Here is a 19,903-nt window from a genome sequence, read left to right as displayed (position 1 = left end):
TTTCCTCTAAACTGAGTATCTTGTACCTATCTTTTTCCTGATAAAATTAATATAATTATTTACTTTATTCCACAATTTAAGTTAAAAAAATACAGTATCAGTACAAATCTCAATTCTGAATATAATTCAGAACTTTCTAGTAATTCCTTTTGGTTTTAGATGGTAGCTGGTTTTAGCTACTAATAGAAGGATGTCTTCTATTTTGAAATAATGGGAAAACCCTAGCACATAAACAATATTTTATTTGTCATCATCCTCTGGTCCATCTATAATGACTTAATATTTATAAATACAAGATTCATATGATTTCTAACTAAGTAAACCAATTCTAACTCCTACTGTTTAATTTCTAGTAACATCAAAATTCTTATGTTCAAGTATATATTTTTTTAACTTTGTTACATCCTGGCCTTATCTCCAAAGATTTTAAATTTTGCACACTTTTCATACCTATAAACGTCTGTCGTTTTAAACGTACAACATTCTCTTATAAATTTAAAATATAATACTTATTCTAAAGTGTGTAGCATATACATCCAAATGATTCTCCCAGTTAGTATTATTAGTATTATTTTAACCAATGCCCATCAAAGTTTTTAATTTTCCTGCAGAGAAGGTACCTACTACCAATTAGCAAGAAATGATGCAATACAGGCTTTTGAGGTTTTGTTCAAAAGATTCCTGGGTGAAATTCACATTATCAGGATCCTTATTTTAATTACAGATAAACATAGTGTAGAATTGCAAATTCTCAGAAGTCACTGAATAAATACAAATATCGGTTACTTTAAAATCTTATAATTTTAAAGTTCAAATTCCCCCAAGCCAATTTAAAATATTATAATATTTTAAAGCATATGAAAGGAAAAACAAAAAAATAAAAATAAACACTGACTGTAAAATGAATCTTACTCAGAATGTTCAAGAGGAAAATTGTATAGATTCATATAAGTCCAGGGTCCTGCTAGAACTATTTTCTTCTTAAAAGACACTATTTTTTCCCATTATAATACACTTTAATTGCAGTTGAAATCCCATGTTTTATCACATTTGCATAGTATTTAGCATTTTTGGTTTTAGTGTAAAAATCCAAATACTTGCTGTACACCAAATTTCCAATTTTGCACTCTGTAAAAACTGCATGTATCACTACAGAATGAAACACAAAATTATATTCTTTAAAATCAAGGTAAATCCATAGATTTTTCCAGTTTTATTGCAATGTTTAAAAAAAAAAAAAAAAACTTCTGAAATTTAAAGGGCATTCGATACAAAAATCCCCAAATTTGGAAACAACAGTTTTGGCAGAAAAAGAAATATTATTTCAAAATGAGCATATTGCCAAAGAATGGCAATTCCCTGATCCTTTTTAGAATCTAGTTTTTTGCCTTTGGAAGACTGGAAGACCTTGGTCTCATGCCAAGCTTCTTATCAATTCTTTGGTTTCTTCTTATTGGCCCAAATATAAATTCCCTTCTTGAGCTTTAAACTCTGCTGGGGGGGAAATAGGATCATTGCTTTAAAAACAGTTTAATTCACCTAATTGTTATAATTTCATTCACAGACATTCTGGCTAAAAATCATCAAGTACATGAAATCAAAATGGCCCCATCCATGGTCTTCTTCCCACAGCAGCTCGGCGTGGCCTGGGTGGCACCTGGAGCAACACGGATTGGGGGGCAGCCGGACCAGGGCATGCACTCCAGTGTAAGACCCTTCGAGGGCTACTTTTACATCTTCCTTATTTTACTTCTGCTGCCAAGGATCCTGGGGCTTTGCTCCATCTCTTAGCTGTTTCCAGTTGAGGAAGCCTCCATCCTGCCAGAAGAAAAGAGTTCAGGTGGGGAAGAATATGTCCTCTTCTGTGGTTTAAAAAACTAAAAATAAAATCCCTATGTGCCTTCTGCCAGCTGGCATGGACCTCCTGGCTTGTCTCTCCACTGTCTTCCCTCCTTTGACCCAAGGGCAAATCTAAACCCCTTACATTGGCCCTCAAGGACTGTATGACTTGGCTTCTGCTCCCCCTGAGGGGTCACATGTATGCCCTGTGCATCATGTCACACAGTTTTGTGATTGCTTCATTCTGCTTTCATGTATAGTTTCCTAGGGCCGCCATAACAAAGTACCACAAACTGAGTGGCTTAAACGACAGAAATTTACTGGCTCACTTTTCTGGAGGCTAGAACGAGATCAAGGTGTCAGCAGAGTTGGTTCTCTCTGAGGACTGTGATGGAAGGATTTGTTCCATGCCTTTCTTCTAGCTTCTGAGGGTTTGCAGGCAATCTTTGGCGTTCCTTGGCTTGTAGAAGCATCACCTTGCTATCTGCCTTCAAGTTTATGTAGTGTTCTCCCTGTGTGTGTCTTGATTAAAAAAAAAATTCAACTGAGTAAATTTTAAAGATCTTATTGGCTCTGTTCAAAGATTCATGAATCAAGCAGCATCCAATCTAGTAGATGGAAAAGCTCCCTGAAGAGTTATACAAGGCAAGAGATTTTATAGGCAGAAGGGAGCAGGAATAAAGAAGTTGCACGAGGCAAAACAGCAGATTGGTTATTGCAAGATTACTTTCCTTATAGGGGATGGCAGGGGCCTGCCAGGCAGATTACCTGACTGGTGCTGGTCAGGCTATTCCTGATTGACTGGTGTAAGATTCCATTTCTGGGAGAGCCGAAACTGTAATTAAGTCTTGGTTTCGTGACTTGGGGCTCAGCATAACTGGCTCCACTTAGGGCCTGTTGTCTGTTTTCAACAGTCTTCACTATGTCTTCCTTCTATGTGCACCTGTCTCTGTGTCCAAATTTCCCTAATAAGTACACCAGTCATACTGGATCAGGGCCCAGTCTAATGACCTCATTTTCTCTTGATACCTCTATAAAGACTGTATTTCCAAATATGGTCACATTCTGAGGTCCTGGAGGTCACAGTTGGTGGGACACAATTCAACCCATAACACTTTGGTCTCCTCTGACACCTGTCATATGGTAAGTGTTCAGTAAATATTTGCTGAATAAATGAACAAATAGTTTCCAATCCCAATTCCTATGGACTTCTCTCAAACCAAGTAAAATATGAACTGAGTACACACTACAGGCAAAGCACTGGATACAATTTTATTTGTTATTGAAGATATTAACAATTCTGCTTGGAATTCTCCCTAATTCTAAAGCATGAGTGCCTACACACTTGGGGAACAGACACCAAGGTATGTTACAAGAATTTGGAAGAAAAGTTAAATTTTGCCCCAGCACATTAAGGACTTCAAATGGACATAAACATCCGGAAGATTTTCTGAAGAGCTAGGAAATACATATCTAGGGCTCATGGGAAATGGAAACTGCTAAGCAAGAGCAGTTCTTAAGGTGTTCCCTGCTAAACGGAGAACAAGGCTCCCAGAGTTTTCCCTTTAAGAACTGCAATAGCTCTTGGACTTCCCTGGTGGTCCAGTGGCTAAGACTCCACGTTTCCAGTGTAGGCAGCCCGGGTTTGATCCCTGGTCAGGGAATTAGATCCCGAGTGCCGCAACTAAGACCCGACACAGCCGAATAAATAAATAAATGTTCAAAAAAAAAAAAAAAAAGAATCGCAGTAGCTCTCAAGTTGATCCTCTGGTATAAAATGGAGTAAGGATTTACATTTTTCTGTGCATCTTTCTTTTTCTTCCTGGTGATTTGGCAGGATCGAACAGAAGGATGTACTTGAATTCTCTGGACTCTGAATCCAGCAACATGGCACTACATACTGTAGAAGCAGAAGGGGCCTAGAGGCAACAGTGATATTCAAAGCTGTCCACTCAGGGCCACAGAGGATTCTGTCCCAGGAGTGTCACAGGTCCTCCTGCCTGTGGTAAAAGCATTACAATCCCACCTGGAGGAAGAAAGGCCCACATTCCATGCGGCTTCTGATGGAGGCTGAGGGGAGGGAGGAAGTGCACTGTGTGGAGGGGGCGGGGTCTGATGGGGGGAGATGCTACTGCTGCTGCATCTTCAGGGGTTGGGGGGAGTGGGCTGTGACGGAGAGGCTGCACGTCGAACATCTGTCTGCCTCCAGGATGCTGGAGAGGGAGGTGGGTCTGAGCTGAGGTACCAGAGGGGGTGCGCGGGCACGAGGGCCTGTGTCCTCAGGCCCTGTAAATTCTATGTGTCCCGGACTGACTCGGACCCAACCCATTCTATTCCTTGTGGTTTATGAAAGGGGCAGCTATACACTGACCATCCTGCTGTGGCCACAAAGAGACCATGGCAAAAGCTGCAGGAGATGATCCCAAGCTTCTTGAGGGACCTCAGAAATCCCCAAGAACTGCTCCCTGGGTATCAGAGATGCCGGGAGGAAGGTCAGTAGGAAATAAACATGGTGAGTGGACAGAGAACTTGTGTGAAATATAGTTACATACATAAAAGATAAAAGTCCACCTGTGGGGGACTTCCCTGGTGGTCCAGTGGTTAAGTCTCCGTGCTTCCAACGCAGGGGGGCACAGGTTCGATCCCTGGTCAGGGAACTAAGATCCCACATGCCCCTCCGTGTGGCCAAAAAAAAAAAGTCCACCTGTGGAACCTTGGGCAATCCATTTAACATGCAGAACCTAAATTTTATTACCGATAAAAGAGGAGTGATAATGTCTACTCCTTAACACTTAAGGACCATACAATGTAATCTGAGTGCTGCAACTCAATTCTATTCAAAATCTGTCTACCACCTACTAACTGAATGATGTCTAAGTAGATTTTAGGTGGGTGCTACTTGAATCACACTACTGAAGCAGCTACTTTGTATTTAGCACTTGGAGGAAAGACAAGACACACACATTAAACACCTAGGGAAAAAGGCAAAACCACAAGTGAGATTGTAAGAATAGATCAGAAATTTAGAGAAAAGAAAGCTCACTGTTGTCTGGAGTAGTCAAAGAAATTTCACAGGGACTTGAACTAGGCCCTCAAGGAAACTTGGGCCTTGGCCTGAGGGCAGGCTGAGAATGGTGGGGAGGGAAGGAAAGAGGAAGCATGGACCGGTGAGGGACAGTGGAAAGTAAAGTTAGATGGATGAAGTGACTGTTTAAAAGGCCAGGTTGGGAAGTTTGAATTTGATCCAATAAGCAATCAAAGCCGTTTTAGATCTTGTATGCAAACAAATGACAGAGGAATGATGTTGGAGCAGAAGTCTGGTGGCATCCCCAGGACAGGAATTTTGAAGGGTATTTCAATGGCCCAGGTTTAAAAAGCAAGAAACAGCAAAGCATCAGTTCTCCAGTGGTCAGTGGTAAGCTGTGCTGATATCATGCACCCCAGATATGACGTGATGAAAAGGCACCTCACCTCTGCAGTATTCTCCCCCCAAATCCATAACCTCGGCCTCACCAGGAGAAAACATCAGACAAACCCAATCTGAGGGACAGTATACAAAAACCAGTGCTCTTCAAAAGTGTCAAGGTCATGAAAGACAGAAGACCAAGAAACTGTCACAGATTAGAGGAGACAAGATTAAGGTCTAAGTCGGGTACCCTGGATCGGCTGCTAGAACCGAAAAGTCATGGTGGAATAACTGGTGAGATCCAAACAAAGTCAGCAACATAGTTCATAGTTTTGTTTCAGTATTATTTGTTTAGTTTTGATGGTTATATATGCTGTTTGCATTAGGGGAAGATGAGTGAAGGGTGTGTGAGAATTCTCTGTACTACCTCTGTAAGTCTTCTGTCAGTCTAAAATTAATTTTAATTAAAAAATAACTACCAGTTCCTCTACCTTCAGCCAGGTGGGCAAATATTGCAAAGCATGAATTTCAGGATTAAGGGGTCTTGTATGGCCTCAGGCTCTGCTGCTCCTAACCTGTACAGCTTTTTCTTGGGCAAATGATTTACACTCTCCATGCTAGCTAATTTTATGTGTCAACTTGACTGGGCCACAGGATGCCCAGATAGCTGGTTAAACAGTATTTCTGGGTGTGTCTGTCAGGATATTTCCAGAAGAGATTAGCATCTGAGGTGGGGGACTAAGGAAAGCAGATGGCCCTCCCCAGTGTGGGTGGGTACCATCCAATCTACTGAGGGCCTGAATACAACAAAAAGACAGAGGAAGGTTGAATTCCCTCTCTACCTGACTGCTGAGCTGGAACATCCATCTTCTCCTGTCCTGGTGCTCCTGGTTCTCAGGCCATTACACTCAGACTGGAATCTACACCTTGGCTCTCCAGCTCTTAGGACTTTGGGCTACATCAATGGCTTTCCTGGGCCTCCAGCCGGCACATGGCAGATCGTGGGACTTTGCCATATCCCATGAGCCAATACCTTATGATAAATAAATATTTAAAAGCCAGGAAGACTTAAAATAAATAAATAAATATCCATCCTACTGGTGTTGGGAAAACTGGATATCTACATGCAAAAGAACAACTTTGCACTCATCTTACACCATTAACAAAAATTAACTCAAAATGGATTGAAGATTTAAAGCTATGAGCTAAAACTATAAAACTCTTAGAAAAAAACATGGGAGAAAGCTTCATAACATCAGATCAGGCAATGATTTCTTGGACATGATACTAAAAACACAGGCAACACAAGAAAAAAGTAGATAAATCTGACATCATCAAAATATAAAACTCTGTGCGGCAATGGTATCAACCGAGTGAAAAGACAATCCATAGAATGGAAGAAAATATTCGTAAATCATATATCTCAGCGGTCGGTCCCCAACCTTTTTGGCACCGGGGACTGGTTTCGTGGAAGACAGTTTTTCCACAGACTGGGGTGGGGGTCAGGGGGGATGGCTGTGGGATGATTCAAGTGTGTTATGTCTATTGTGCCCTTTATTTCTATTATTATTACATTGTAATATATAACGAAATAATTATACACCTCACCATAATGCTGACAGGAGGCGGAGCTCAGGCGGTAACACGAGCAATGTGGAGCAGCTGTAAATACAGATGAAGCTTCACTCTCTGGCCTGCCACTCACCTCCCGCTGTGCAGCCCGGTTCCTAACAGGCCAGGGACTGGTACTGGTCCGGGGGTTGGGGACCCCTGATATATCTGACAAGGAGTTAACACCCTGAATATATAAAGACTGCTACAACTCAACAACAAAAAAAACCTCAAGTAATCCTATTAAAACATAGGCAAAGGACTTGAATAGACATTTCTCCAAGTAAGATATACAAATGGCCAATAAGCACATGAAAAGATATTCAACATCATCCATTATTAAGGAAATGCAAATCAAACCACAATGAGATACTACTTCAAACCTTTTAGGATAGCTATTAGCAAAAGCAGAAAATAAGTGTTGGCAAGGTGTAGAGAAATTGGAGCCCTTGTGCATTGCTTATGGAAATGTAAAATGGGGCAACCATTATAGAAGAAAGTATGCAGTTCCTCAAAAAATTAAACATAGAACTACCGTACGTACAATCCAGCAATTCCACTGCTGGGTGTATACCCAAAAGAATTGAAAGCAGAGACTTGAACAGATATTGTACCCCACGTTCATAACAGCATTATTCACAATAGCCAAAAAGTGGAAACAACCAATGGATGAATGGATAAATAAAATGTGGTATATACATACAATGGAATATTATTCAGCCTTAATAAGAAAGAAAGTTCTGACACATGCTACAACCTTGAACAGCCATGTTTGAACCGCTATACTAAGTGAAATGAGTCACAAAAGGACAAATTGTTTGATTCCACTTATATGAGATACCTAGAGTATTCAAATTCATAGAGACACAAGGTGGAATGGTGGTTGCCAAGGGCTGAGGGAAGAGGGGAATGGGAAGTTATTTTTAATGTCTATGGAGTTTCAGTTTGGGAAGATGAAAAAGTTCTGGAGATGGATGGTAGTGATGGTTGCACAACAATGTGAACATACTTAATGCCACTCAGCTGCACATTTAAAATGGTTAAAATGGTAAATTATGTTATGTATTTTTCGTTCCCCAAAGCTTTAAAAAATACAGCAGGACTGGCTTGATGCATTTTGGAGAATTGTGAGGACAACATAGGCTGTTCTTTAAAGCATAAATAATGGGACACCTAGTAGGGGCTCCTTCCCTTCCCAAATTAGATTATCAACTGTACCCAGGAATCAATCTCTTAAACAGAGGGAAACTCTACAGCAATATTAAACTCGATTATAATGATGATTTGTTTCCTGTATGCATTCCTATTAGCCTTGCCTTCCTTGCCAAAAGTTTTGCCTTAAACACACACACACACACACACCACACCATCCTTAAAACATTAAAACCTCAAAAAGAGGACAGAAAAAGAAAAAAAAAAGCCTAGAAAAGCAACAGAAGGTAGCATCACACCCTCAGAGCTACTGGTTTCACTCGGGATGGTCCGTTTTTGCTTCCAAGAGCTACCGCGCACCGCTGCTGTTGTGTCGCTAAGGTTATAATCATCCACAAACGCGCGACTGGATTAGAATGATTTCTAGCTTCTGAGATTCTACGTCTAAGCAACGCAGACTTGGTGTGTCCTTCAACTGGCAAGGGAGCAGTCACAGCTCACGACCCGTCTTTGGCTCCCAGGGCCCCAAAAGCACAGCGCTCCCCTGTCTCCCTCGTCTCGCCCTTCTTCCCTTCCACCTCCTCTCTCTTTCCTCTTTCGTTCTTTCAAGTGATGAGCTCGCGCAACCACAAACCCACTCACACAAACAAGGCAGCCCTCTTTAGAAAACTTTTAAAGAGGCGAGAATCAGGGAGGACCTGGAAGCGGGGTGGACCCTCCAACTCCTCCCTCGCAACCCGTTAAGAACAGCCCACCGCCGGCACCCGGGCTCCCCGGACGGGCCGGGACCGCGGCCGGTGCCCGGTCCCCAGCGGGAACAACCTCCCCACTGTTCCCGCCCGGAGCGGGTGCCAGCCGCCAGCCGCGCCCCGGCAGCCCGGCGGGCCGGGGTCGTATCGGGTCACCCCGCGGACGTGCGCCTAGCCGTAGGGCCGGCCTCTGGGCCGCAGGAGAGCCCGCCCAGGCCCGGCCCCGCCTCGCCTCGCCCGCCCGCCCGCTCGCCGGACCGGGCCCTTGACTCCGGCGCCCGCCGCGCTCGCCACCGCACGCCTCCACCCGCGCGGCTCGCCAGCACTCACCGCGCTCGCGCCCTCGCCGGCAGCTGCAGCCATGGGTCCCCGAGGCGCACGCGCCTCAGCGCTGAGGCTGCTCGCGCTGGGCACGCTGCTGTGGCCCGCGGCAGGCGGCTGGGAGCTCACCATACTGCACACCAACGACGTGCACAGCCGGCTGGAGCAGACGAGCGAGGACTCGAGCAAGTGCGTCAACGCCAGCCGCTGCGTGGGCGGCGTGGCACGGCTCGCCACCAAGGTGCGCCAGATTCGCCGCGCCGAGCCCCACGTGCTGCTGCTCGACGCCGGCGACCAGTACCAGGGTACCATCTGGTTCACCGTGTACAAGGGCGTCGAGGTGGCGCACTTCATGAACGCCCTGGGCTACGATGCCATGGTAAGACGGCGAGCCCGGGAAGCTCGGGAGCCCCCTGGGTAGAGTCCCCGGACCGAGAGAGAAGCCGGGGTGGAGGAGCCGCCGACGGCGAGGCACGGGTGGCAAGCTGGAACCGGGGCGCAGAGCGCTGTGGGGAGAAAGCGAGACTCCCCGTAAGTGTGCCAGGTGGACGCAGACATAGACGTCCCTTGGCCGATTCGTCTTAAACGGACTAATGTTGCTGCACCCTCACCGTGAGATGGGGCATTTCGAGGAGCGGGTCCCAGCCCTGCCAGTGAGGGCGTTCCGCTGGGGTGCGTGGGACCCCAGTTATCCAGTGCCTGGGACCGAGGCAGACTCGTCACGAACCTCTCATTTACTGCTCGGTCTTTCGAAGAATGCTTTATCTCGATTTACCAATAATTGGAAGTGAAACTAACTCAGGGTCAAAGAGGTTGAGTGCATTATCCAGGTCACCCAGCTCCAGAATAGGGAGACAGATTAAAAATGGACTCCAGAGCCCTTTGACCCCGCAGCTTAAGCATATTTAAGCTGGCAGCCTTGGGGAAAAGGCTGAGCACCTTCCGTGTGCAATTGACTTTCTCTCTGCCTCAGTTCCTGCCTCTATAATATGGGGGTAATAATTCTATCTACTTCAAAGGATTGCCTGGCACATAGTATGGCCTCTTTAAATGTTAGTTCTTATTATTACCAGACCCTGCTGTAGAGGTTTAAACACAGAAAGAAACTTCCAGAGGAGGCCAAAATGCTGAAAACACTGGGTTTCAAAGGATTGCAGTAAAACCAGTTTAGCAGAAGAGATTTAGGAAGAGAGTCCAACTTAAGAGATGAGAGGCTCTTAAAACATGTGCAAGAGTTTAAGTCCAAGTTCCCCAGTGCTCTGTTAAAGGTGATGCCTTATTTGTTAGACTGAATTCTAGAAAAGGAGCAGAGAGGAGTTACACAGTAATAAATAGGTATGACTTTTGTAAGTCAAACCAGCACCAAGTTTAACCCTGTGTAAAATCCTAGAGTAAAGGGATTCCGTGGAGAAACTGGGGGCAAGAAATCCTAGGAGCTTTAGAAGAAGAACAGAGCAGGGGTCCAGGGAAATCTGTGAAGTCCATGTGTGTGCATCTGGAAGGCAGGGAGAGGTATGGTACAGGCTGGAATACAGAGGGCTAATGCACACTTTGTATCAGAAGAGCACAGAGGTCAGCAAAGTACAGTGCTGTATTCCCCACCCCCACCCCCCCCCCCCCGGAGGAGGACAGGAAAAGATAAGAGGGTAGAGTTGTTTTGTTTGGGGGGTTTTTTCCAAGAAAGCCCATTGTAGAGAGATGAGAGAAGGGCAGAGAGCTCTCCTCTCCATTCTTATCGTTGGTTTTAAGGTTATCAGGGATGCTCAAAGCAGCAGCAATACAAAGGGACCCCTGAGCCCCAGAGTTTATCTGGGGAGCTCGCCAGCATCTGGACTCCACCAAAGAATCGTGGGTCTCAATAATTCCGTGTGTGGCCTCTTAGCGTTCTTATCTCCGCAGCTCAACCTGCCTGATGCTTTGCCCTAAGGTAACAGCAGAATAAATATTTATAAAATTGACTTGTTACTAGCCTACGTTGCCATTACCTCTGAGGAAGAATAAACCTTACGTAAGTTTGTTTTGATTTCATGTATAAACCACAACTTTCTAAACTTTTCTTTTTGTGACACTCTTTTCTCCACAGTTGTGTAGACTCTTTTTGGTGGAAAAAAGATGCATAATTCCTAGTTTTCCTGAATAATAATGTTTTTCTCTTTAAGTCAGATTAAGCTCATGGTGTTAGTCATCATATCAAGTGTTTGTGACAGGATGCTGGGTAAAGCCAAAGCAGTCTGCTGCAAGTTACAGCCCATCACCACCGGGACCTTTTAGAATACTTTCTATTGGATGGAATTACTTTCTTTTCAATTTCACTAAGAATAATTGGACTGGGGCCTGAGGAAAACTGGGCAGCTTATATAATGTTGGCAGGGGGTAAGGAGGGGGAGGAGGGTCAACAGCCGGGGTCCTGATAGCATCTTATTAGACTTACTCTGTGCAGTTCTGGGGTTTGACAAACATGATTTGACCTGCGTAAAATCCTAGTTCTCGCGTTGCTTTAACAAAGCTCTGCCGTGTTCTGGGTTTACAGAGGTTTTTCACTGTCATTTTGCTTATACTGCTCTCAGGGAATTTATCGCTGTTCTGCTGTTAATGTTCCTCCCACGCCCACCCACCTGCCGCTACATCTTGACTCCCAGGAAGCTGGAGATTTAGATCAGGGTGGAAAACAGTTGTGCAGGGGCATCTCCAGTTCTCTAGAAACTGGACCTGGTTCGAGGAGCCACATCTAAGGATGCGTGGGTCTGGAGGGCAAAGAGGAAGCTACTAGAATCTAGCTTAACCTCAGGAGTTCCCTAGACCTCTGGACCCGCGTGTCCCAGGGAGAGAGCTGGAGGGGTTCTGATAGCTCTGGAGCCTAGGGCAAGCCTGGGGAAGACCCCTGGACCCAGCTGCCAGGCAGAAAACTCTAGAGGGAGAATGTCACAAGTCGCTAGTTGGTGTTGCTGTATTGGCAGAGGGACGGGAAGACAGCTCAGATACGCATCCGATGTGCATCACCATGTGAGTTTAGCACGTTGCTTTCTCTGAGCGTCCTGTTTCCAACTGCAAAACAGGAGGGATCACCCCTACCCAATGGTGTAGGAGTTTTGCAAGCGATACATGAGATAATAAATGTAAAAATCCCTAGCACCCTCCTGGCTCAGAGTACTCAGTAAAGGTTAGCTCCATGTGCCCTGCCAAAAAAAGCAAAAGTTGTGAGGAATGGAGGTTTGGGTTTTCAGCTCTCAGTTTATCTGATTCTGACTGCCCCGCACAGCCTACCACCCTCCTCCAGCCCCTCCACCATCTCTTCTAAGTCCCATTGTCTGAACTAATTTTTTTTTACCTTTTTAAAAAAATTTTTATTTAAAAAAATTATTTTTAAATGCTAATCACATAACACCATGTAGCAGTTTGTATTTGCAAGGCTCACCCGAGGTTTGATTATTATTTTTTTTGGACTGAGCTATTCTTTTTTTTTTTTTTAAACATCTTTATTGGAGTATAATTGCTTTACAATGGTGTGTTAGTTTCTGCTTTATAACAAAGTGAATCAGTTATACATATACATATGTTCCCATATCTCTTCCCTCTTGCGTCTCCCTCCCTCCCACCCTCCCGATCCCACCCCTCTAGGTGGTCACAAAGCACCGAGCTGATCTCCCTGTGCTATGCGGCTGCTTCCCACTAGCTATCTATTTTACAATTGGTAGTGTATATATGTCCATGCCACTCTCTCACCCTGTCACATCTTACCCCTCCCCCTCCCCATGAGCTATTCTTAATGTTTCCTCATCGAGCGGTGTCACTCCGTATCTACCCCATATGTACACTGTGCATTGTGCTCCATGGAGACGTCCACACATTTTAGCATCTGCTCCCCCAGGATGGGTTTGGAGATCGCACACATCGTGCTGCAGTTCCACAAATGTGCTGCCCCAAACAGCCTCCTGCAGGTCCCGCCTGGGAGGATTTCTTTGGGATCCATACCCAAGGGCAGAATTGCTGGCCACAGCGACTGTACTGTAAGGACCGCCAGGTTGCTTTCCTGGAGCCCTCTACTCACCACACCCACCCCCAGGCAGATGCGACCCCCGCATCCTTACCCCCGCTTTGCATCATTCTCCAGCTTTCCAGGAGGTGTAAAATGACATCTCATTGTTTGATCTTGTATTTTTCTAATAACTAGTGAATTTGATATGTTTGTTAACTTTGGGGGTTTCCTCTTCCCTAATTGCATGTTCACATACTTTGCTCTTTTTTTAAAAATTAGGTTTGCTCTATTTTTCCTGATTTTCAGGAATTCTAAGTGTTGATCTGTAATCAATTTTAGACATCGCAAATATCTTCTATTTAGGTTTAGTAATTTTGTCCGTAGTGTCTTTTCATTGATCAGAAATCCTCCACTTGGTATATATCAAATTAATTTTTGTTTTGTATGTGTGTGTGTGTGTGTGTGTGTGTGGTTTGTGCTTTTGAAAGTTTACACAAGACTTTGTTCATTTGGAGCTTGTCATCCCCAGCGCTCGTCCCCGGAATTCAGAGATGGGTACCGTTCTCTCTGCCTTTGAGAGATAATGAATCTATAATCTGGGGCTATGCCATTTAGCAGTCTGGGTCATCAGTTCCTCATCTGTAAAATCTAAGGTTCTTCACATCTCTAAACCAATGGCGTCCGAAGAAATGTTTTGATTCCATTTTCTAAAATTTATTTTATTTTCTTTTTTAAAGAAATTTTTTTTGGCTGTGTCGGGTCTTTGTCACGGTGCGCAGGCTTCTCTGTAGTTGTGGTGCACGGGCTTCTCTCTAGTTGTGGCGTGTGGGATTTCTCTTTCTAGTTGTGGCGCACGGGCTCCAGGGTGCATGGACTCTGTAGTTTGTGGCACACAGGCTCTCTAGTTGAGGCGTGCAGGCTCAGAAGTTGTGGTGCGCAGGCTTCGTTGCCCCGCGGCACGTGGGATCTTAGTTCCCTGCCCAGGGATCGAACCCGCGACCCCTGCATTGGACAGCAGATTCTTTATCACTGGACCACCAGGGAAGTCCCTTGATTCCATTTTGATTTAGTGAAGGGGCAGGAGGATGAGGCACAGGTGCAGAGGCAGGAATCTGCAAGATGGATCAGCCCGGACCAGAGCAAGGTGGCAGGAATCAGGGGAGATGAGATTGTGTATGGTTTACAGGCCACCCTGAAAAGTGTGGGCTCTGCTTTGCTGTAATGGGGAGCCACTGGAGGTTTCCGAGTAGAGGGACTGTGGTTAATAAAAAATAAATATTTTGTCTTTGTGTGCAGTTCCTGGCACATAGCTCCCCAAACTCTTTTTTTTTTTTTTTTTTTTTTTTTTTGTGCCCCATCTTCTTTTTTTTTTTTTTTTTTAATTTTATTTATTTATTTATTTATTTTTGGCTGTGTTGGGTCTTCGGTTCGTGCGAGGGCTTTCTCTAGTTGCGGCAAGTGGGGGCCACTCTTCATCGCGGTGCGGGGACCGCTCTTCATCGCGGTGCGCGGGCCTTTCACTATCGCGGCCCCTCCCGTTGCGGGGCACAGGCTCCAGACGCGCAGGCTCAGCAGCTGTGGCTCACGGGCCCAGCTGCTCCGTGGCATGTGGGATCTTCCCAGACCAGGGCTCGAACCCGTGTCTCCCGCATTAGCAGGCAGATTCTCAACCACTGCGCCACCAGGGAAGCCCCCCAAACTCTTGAGGATGAGTGATGAGTGTCCTTTTTATGCTAATGAGGTGATTGATAGCTGGGAACCCCTAGGCAGCTTCAGAATGAGGGCTGGTGGCCAGAAAGACCAAGCCAGGATTAGAGGGTAGGAACGTTCAACCTCTGGGGAGGGGAGGGGGCCCGGAGATTGAACTAATCACCAGTTGTCAGTGATTTAATCAATCATGTCAGTGTGATGAAACCTCCATAAAAACTCCTAAATGGTGAACACATTGAGGTGCCGGGAGGGTGGTGTGCTCAAAGAGGCCGCGTGCACCCCTCTACTTGTACATCTTGTACCATGCATGTCTTCCATTTGGCTGTTCTTGAGTTGTATCCTTTAAAATACACCAGTAACAGTAACCAAAGCACTTTCCTGTGTTCTGTGAGTGGTTCTAGCAAATTATCAAGCCTGTGGAGGGGCTTGTGGGAATCCCTGACTTATAGCTGATGGGTCAGAAGTACAAGTGACCCAAGACTTGCAGCTGGCATCTGAAGGGGCAGGCTTGTGACTCTGAGCGCGGGATTTGTGATCTGATGCTCACTCCAGGTAGACAGTGTCAAAATGGCATTGCATTGTTGGACACCCAGTTGGTAACCGCAGAGAACTAGAGAACTGGTTGATGTGAGAAGACACCTCCCGGCAACAGAAGGAAATCCTAGTTTTGGAAGATGAGCAGAAATGGATGGGAGGGTGAAGATTCCAGAGAAGAGGAGGGGAGAAGAGGCTGGGCAGTGGTCTAGGTGGGAGATGATGGGGCCTGAATGCAACCGGGCAAAGTGCTCACGTGCCCACGGCACAGAAAGCCAAACTCTGACAGCGGGAGTTTGCGTCAAAGTCAGGGTTTATTGCAGGGCGCCAAGCAAGGGAGTGGGAGATGAGCCTCAGATCCACTCCAGATGAGTCTTTGAGTTAGGGGTGTTTTTAAAGGGGATGAACAAAGAAGCTGGGATTAATCATTGTCTTGTGACATGTCTTGTGACATTTCTTAATTGCGGTTTCTGGAGTCAGAATGTCTCCGGTTTAGGATTCTCTGCCCAGGTGGTCCATGGCTCCAGGGCCTGTTAGGGGAACAACCTGAGTTTGTACGTTAATGATGAAATCTACAATGGGCAATCTTCCTCCTCTGACTCTGGTTGATTACTGTTCAGTTAGCACGTGGTTGAGGTCAGAGGAGACAAGAAAGGGAATAAAGTTTTGAACAGAGAGATTAATCATAAACTCAGTAAGGGAACTCGGTTTTAGGGGGACTCCGGTTCGGAACTATGGTGACGGGGAAAGAAAGGCTGAAGCCACCGGGACCAGTGTCAGTAGGCAGGCAGCGTGGCACAGGGCTGTGAGGGTGAACTCGGGGTGACTGTCTGGGATCAGGTCCCGCTTCTACCACTTAAAATCTATGGGCTGTGAGCAGGTTCTTGGATCTCATGGAGCCTTCCTTTCCACAGGAGTAAGGTGGGTGTGATGGCGGTCTTCCCCCCATAGATTGCTGTGGGGTTTAAAGGAGATGATAATGCATGGAAAGTTCTTTGCACGGTGCTGGCCACGGTCACCTTCTGTCGGCAGCAGTGGCTCAGGAGAGGTTATAATCAAAAGGTGACTAAGAGGGTTCAAGCCGCGGACACGGGGAGAGTCAGAAGTGTTTAACACTGCACCTCAGGAGTGCAGAGGTGTAGTAAGCTTACCCCCTGACAGCTGAAGTCTGTTATTTCCAGCTAAAGGCGTTTCCTGAACTTACTGGACATGCTTATCCCCTGTAGGGCTGTGGCAGACAGAAGCGGTGGAAAGAGATCTGGACAGGACCTCAGGACACCCAGGTTTTACTTCTTGGCTTTTGCAGGTCATTATCTATGTGGGTGTGGGCAGCAGATTCCTCCACTATGAAACAGGGCATTTGGAGAGGGTGGTCTGCCCATGTCATTTCTCAACGCCTCAGCCCCTGCCCGGCGTCTGTCTTGCTTCTAATCTGCCAACATAGCTTGGTTTGTGCTGCGACTGAATTTTACTCACAAGTCTAAGTTTGCCTGACAACGCTCTTATTTCCCCTTCACAGTCCCTTTCATGGCAGCTGTTTCCTTGTGGAGGGATGGCTTGGGTCTTCTCCCAGGTACCTGCAGGTGGCCACTGCTTCCAGACAGACAGGTTCCCAGGATTTTGGATGGAGGGTTACCTTCTTCGTAATAGAAAGTGGTGGCCAAAATGGGAGAATGATGAGCCCAGGTTCAAGCCTGTTGTCTTTGAGGTTCTTTTATTCATTCAGTCCACAAACATTCACTAGGCACTAGCCTGTGCCAGGCTCTGTGCTAAGTGCTTCGGGCAGTGAACAAGACCTGCCAGGGTGAAACTTACTGTTCAGTGGAGGGGACCATGCCCGTCTGAGCCCTTCTTAACCACATAAAGAGGCTAGGTAGGACCTATGAAGGGGGTGAGGGGGGAGGAGCAAAGCAAAGCAAAAATGACTGAAATTCTAATACCTGTGCAAAGGGATTCTCCAACTAAACATCTTGTCTGCAGAAGACAATGCTCGGGTACCATATATGCCCAAATCAACAGTGGGCATGTTTCCCCTCCTCCCCAGAAAACCAATCCCTAAGCAAAGAGAAGTCGCCTTCTATTCAAGTGCTTCATTACAAAGCCTCTCATATCGAGGAAACTAAATGACTTTATGTTCAATAACAAAGCAGATGTTCTGGGAAGACAGACTAGCCTTGCTGGTTTGGGAAGCTTGAAAGAGATATCTAATGGCAGTGGGGTTTTTGTTGTTCTCTTTTTAAAAGCAAAGAAAGTTGGTAGTTATTCCTAGAGCTCAGACCTCAGAAGTTGTGCGTGTCTAGTGGGTTGTGGATCCTCGGGCCTCAGTGATGTGAACAGTCACCCCCCGACCCCAACCCTGTCCTGTGGCTGTGGTCCCGGACCTTATGCTTCCTCTGTTCCAGTCTGAGTTTCCACACCAGAGCTGGGCTGGGTGAGACCAGCCTCAGGCACGGAGAGGAGGAAGCAAAGGCAGCTTCTTAGCTCATCTTGTCCTAGCCATCTCTGTTTTCTTAACTGAAAAGGGGAAGGAACCAAACAAATCCCACAGCAGATTGACAGCTTTCCCCACTTCACTCACAGATACCTCTGAATGCTGTGTAAGCTCCCTCCCTGGCTGTGTTCTTCAGCTGTGAAACCAGAACTTGAAAATCCTCTTGACACTTCTTTTCCCTCACCTGAATAGTTGGTTCTACATAGAATCCAAACATTCACTGGAGCCTTCTAGCTGCTCCAAGATGTAGTTAAACCTGCCTGGAACCCAATTAGTTGAGCAGGTAATTCTAAAGGTAACAATGGTATGGGTATTTTGCATGTACAGAGAGCTTCTATGGCAAATGTGAAATGCTGTCTGTTCAGTATTTGTTTGTTCAGTCATTCATTCAGCAAACATTGAGGTGCAGGTAAGCTGGATTAAGCCCGGGGATCTTTTCTGCTATTCAATCAGATGCCACATTCACCTGCCAGGGCCTAAAACTGGGGGTGTGGCGTGCAACCCAACACCAGAAGTGGCCACAGCGCCAGAAATGTACCACCCAAAGCAGACCTATCTTGTGATCCTCCCCACTTACGGTTGTTGCTGAGTCTCCCTGAGTGATTGGCAGCTGAGCCCTGTTGTGTGATAGACCAGATTCTCCCCTAACCCTTAAATTAGAGGGTTTCCTGCAGACTCCTTCATGGGACGAGCTAGTGTCTAAATGACTAACTAAATTCACGTGTTGCAAATTTCTGACATATGACTTCTTGACCTTATCACAATTGAGTTCTGCGGATTAACACAGAAATTCTTTTCTTCTGTGTAATGCATCCTGCACTGCTCTTAAATCAGTGCTTCTTTCCTTCGTTTTTCTTCCACCTGGATTTAAGCCTCTTGTCTTCATTTGGAACACTTTTGACTATCTCAGCCCTCATGTCTTCATCCCCTCATTTGTTAATATAGCTGACGTCATTTGCCTGGGAGCGTCCCCTAACCAGGTGAAGCTCACACCTGGAGCCCTGTCCATCTTTAACTGGCAGGGCGGGCCTGCGTCTTTGCCAGGCTCTCTCACACACGTCCCCGTCTGTGGTTCCCACTTGCTTTATGGATGCATGGATGGATGTGTTTATGTCACGCTCTCTCCCTGTCTGCCCTACCCTTCCTGAGGACAAGGACCAGGGCCGTGTTGCTTGGCACTGTAGAAACCTGGAAGAAACCAGTGGGTTGTTGAATGATACTCATCCCTTCCAGATGCTTGTATTTTTTTTTTTTTATAGTTTTATTTATTTATTTATTTATTTTATTTTTGGTTGCATTGAGTCTTCGTTTCTGTGCGTGGGCTTTCTCTAGTTGCAGCAAGTGGAGGCCACTCTTCATCGCGGTGCGCGGGCCTCTCGCTATCGCGGCCTCTCTTGTTGCGGAGCACAGGCTCCAGACGCGCAGGCTCAGTAGTTGTGGCTCACAGGCCCAGCCGCTCCGCGGCATGTGGGATCTTCCCAGACCAGGGCTCGAACCCGTGTCCCCTGCACTGGCAGGCAGATTCTCAACCACTGCGCCACCAGGGAAGCCTGCTTGTATTTTTTAATATTCTTTTCCATTATGGTTTTTCATAGGATACTGAACATAGTTCTCTGTGCCATATAGTAGGACCTTGCTGCTTAGCCATTCTGTATGTAATAACTGTATTTTTTATTTCTTTATAATTTTTATTGACGTATAGTTGATTTACAATGTAGTGTTCATTACTGCTGTACAACAAAGGGATTCAGTGGTACATGTATATATACATTCTTTTCTTTATATATTCTTTTCTAATTTTTTTTTATTTTTTATTTTTTGCTGCCCCGTGTAGCATGTGGGATCCTAGTTCCCCGACCAGGGATCAAACCCGCGCCCCCTGCATTGGAAGCGCAGAGTGCTAACCACTGGACCACCAGGGAAGTCCCTATATATTCTTTCACATCATGGTTTACAGGCGCTTGTATTAGCGGCAGTTTGGCAGAATAGTTAAGGTCCCGGATGCTAAAGCCTCGCTTTGTTCAGACCCCAGCTCTGCCGCTTGCTAGCTGTGGAAGCCCCGTGCCTTAGTTTTCCCATCTCTATAAAGGACAAATAATAGCACCTACCTCATA

General features: G+C 45.8%; 1 protein-coding gene and 1 long non-coding RNA gene across 2 annotated transcripts in view; one reads left to right on the top strand and one right to left on the bottom strand.

The window, feature by feature from the left end:
- Positions 1-1,233: 1,233 nt before the first annotated feature.
- Positions 1,234-9,215, bottom strand: LOC130704775 (uncharacterized). Its single transcript, XR_009005261.1, has 3 exons — positions 9,088-9,215; positions 2,169-2,361; positions 1,234-1,818 (listed from the first exon to the last, which is right to left on the bottom strand). It is a non-coding gene; the product is annotated as an uncharacterized LOC130704775 (long non-coding RNA).
- Positions 8,811-19,903, top strand: part of NT5E (5'-nucleotidase ecto) — a 46,120-nt gene continuing 35,027 nt past the window's right edge. The window contains exon 1 of the mRNA XM_007195910.3: positions 8,811-9,457. Coding sequence (XP_007195972.2) covers positions 9,119-9,457 — 339 coding nt within the window. The 5' untranslated portion in view covers positions 8,811-9,118. The remainder of the gene's footprint in view (positions 9,458-19,903) is intronic.

This window comes from Balaenoptera acutorostrata, chromosome 14 (genome assembly GCF_949987535.1).
Source record: "Balaenoptera acutorostrata chromosome 14, mBalAcu1.1, whole genome shotgun sequence".
Classification (NCBI taxonomy): domain Eukaryota; kingdom Metazoa; phylum Chordata; class Mammalia; order Artiodactyla; family Balaenopteridae; genus Balaenoptera; species Balaenoptera acutorostrata.
This window is presented reverse-complemented; position numbering and strand designations above follow the sequence as displayed.